Source organism: Penaeus vannamei, chromosome 21 (assembly GCF_042767895.1).
Source record: "Penaeus vannamei isolate JL-2024 chromosome 21, ASM4276789v1, whole genome shotgun sequence".
NCBI lineage: Eukaryota > Metazoa > Arthropoda > Malacostraca > Decapoda > Penaeidae > Penaeus > Penaeus vannamei.
Genome location: NC_091569.1, coordinates 6,950,550 through 6,953,049, shown reverse-complemented (window position 1 = coordinate 6,953,049; position 2,500 = coordinate 6,950,550). Strand labels below are relative to the sequence as shown.

The 2,500-nt window shown below is 34.0% G+C and overlaps 1 protein-coding gene across 3 annotated transcripts in view; it reads right to left on the bottom strand.

Annotated features, from left to right (window-relative positions):
• The window catches only part of LOC113803929 (multiple epidermal growth factor-like domains protein 6), a 124,804-nt gene that overhangs the window by 55,798 nt on the left and 66,506 nt on the right, over positions 1–2,500 (bottom strand). For all 3 annotated transcript variants that reach the window (XM_070135806.1, XM_070135807.1, XM_070135805.1), the window contains exon 2: positions 621–974. In XM_070135806.1, coding sequence (XP_069991907.1) covers positions 621–771 — 151 coding nt within the window. In that variant the 5' untranslated portion in view covers positions 772–974. The remainder of the gene's footprint in view (positions 1–620; positions 975–2,500) is intronic.

Sequence of the window (2,500 nt, the reverse complement as noted above, 5' to 3'; positions counted from 1 at the left end):
AATGGTGATGATAATGAAGATCATGATGATACTACTACTACTACTACTACTACTAATAGTAATAATGATAATAATATGATGATGATAATGGTAATACAAATGACAACAATAATGATAATAACAATATTGATAATGATAACAAAAATTATATCAATAATAATACTGATAATAACATCATCAACAACAGTAATAATGATGAAAATAATGATAACAATAAAGACAATAATGATAATGATAATAATAATGATAATAATGGTAATGATAATAATGATAATAATGATAATGATAATAATTATAATGACAATAATAATGATAATGATGATTACAATTATAATAATGATAATGATAATGCTAATAATGATAAGAAAATTGTTAACATTAATAACAACAGCAATAATGATAATAAGAACAATAGTAACATTAGTAATGACAATAATAATTATAATAATGATAATAAGAACAATAGTAACATTAGTAATGACAATAATAATTATAATAATGATGACAACAACAATAGTAATGGTGATAATAAAAAACAATAATAACTAGAACAGCAGATATTATTGCAACTACAAGAAAAAGAACAAATTAATAACAATAACAATAACACATGTACTCACCATACTGGCATCGCGACCCGTAGAATCCAGGTGTACAGATGCACCTGTTGAACACACAGCGCCCTCCATTATAGCAGACGATCCGCCCACAAACACCTGTGATCATGACTATGAGACACGCCCACCTCACTGCCACACTAAGCCCGCCCATCTTGACTCTAAGTTTTTGCCTTTTTCTAATTTCATTCGTTTGTTTTGGTTTCGGGTGGTATCATCGTTTCCCGTTTTCTCTGTTCGTTTTTTTTCAATTCAGTTTTCTGTTTTTTTTTCCGTTTTCTTTACATTTTATGTTCTTATGTTTTTTAGGTTATTATCTTTCACTTGTTTTCATTTTTTTTTTTGTTTCTTTACTTTCTGGATTTGTGATGGAAAATGATATATATATTATCAAACAAATACGTATGAATGATTCTTGAAGCAAACACACACAGCACACACACACTCACACAACATACACAGACACACACACACACACACACACACACAAAGCACACACACACACACGCACGCACACACACACACACACACACACACACACATACACAAAGCACACACACACACACACACACACACACACACACACGGTACATACGCTCATTTGTTCATACACAAGTTAGAGCAGGTATTGTCGTAAGTAGAATAGGTAGATAAGTAGATGAGTAAATGGACAAATAGATAAGAGGGAAAAGCTATTGTAAAATGCCATCTCATCGCCATTTCTTTTAACAAGGATGAAAGGGACACTCGGAGAATAAAGAAAGCGGTATTATTTTCATTTAGAATAGTCACCCCTCGAAAGAGATTCTTTGTCTTCCATCTTCTTTACATCTTTATTTTCGCGTAAAACCTTACAATTCAATATTTCTCACAATATTCTTTGCACTTTTCTTTCTTTATTGAACCTACCATCTAAATGCTCAAAAAACGAACAAACAAACGTGATATACATTTGAGAAATAGACAAAACAAGAAAGACAGCGAAAGAAAATAGAATAAACAAAAAACGAACGAAACGCGTCAAGGCGGATTCAGTTCCCTATGCAAATAAAAGAGGCGAGGTTAAGTAGATTCAGGATCTCTATCAGGTGAGAGAAAAGGTTCAGAGTGGAATCCCAAGATGAAATTGAGAAAGGAATAGAAATTATTACTGTAGGCGGTCACGAGTCGAGCTCCTTAAATGCTGCTTTTAGATACTGTAGCCGGCGAGTGTTTTTAGAATCTTTGATGTCGTCATTACTGGTATATCACTATCATTATCATAGTTTTTATTGTCATTGTTATTATCATCGTTTTCATTATTATTATTGTTATTATTATCATCATAATCCTTATCATTGTTATCATTGTTATTATTATCTTTATTACTATTATTATCATTATTATTATTGTTATTAATATCATCATTATCATTATTATTACTGTTATCAGTAGTAGTAGCGTGTTCAGAGAGAGAGAGAGAGAGAGAGAGAGATAGAGAGAGAGAGAGAGAGAAAGAGAGAGAGAGAGAGAGAGAGAGAGAGAGAGAGAGAGAGAGAGAGAGAGAGAGAGAGAGAGCAGAGAGAGAGAGAGAGAGGGAGAGAGAGAGAAAGAAAGGAAGAAAGGAGAAAGAAAGAAAGCGAAGTGAGAGACAGACAGACAGACAGACAGACAAACAAACAGACAGAGACAGAGACCGAAATAGAAAAAAAAGAAAGAAAGAGGAGGAGACTGAAATGAAATGAGGAAGAGAAAGAGAAAGAGCGAGAGTGAGACAACCGTAGCAGCAGTCTCGCATAATCTCGCGCCTTACGAGACACGACGATATTTTACGAGCCAACCGCTGGCGGTTTCCCATGCGTGTTAGGGGAAGACCGGGGGGGGGGGGGCAAGAAGGGAAGGGG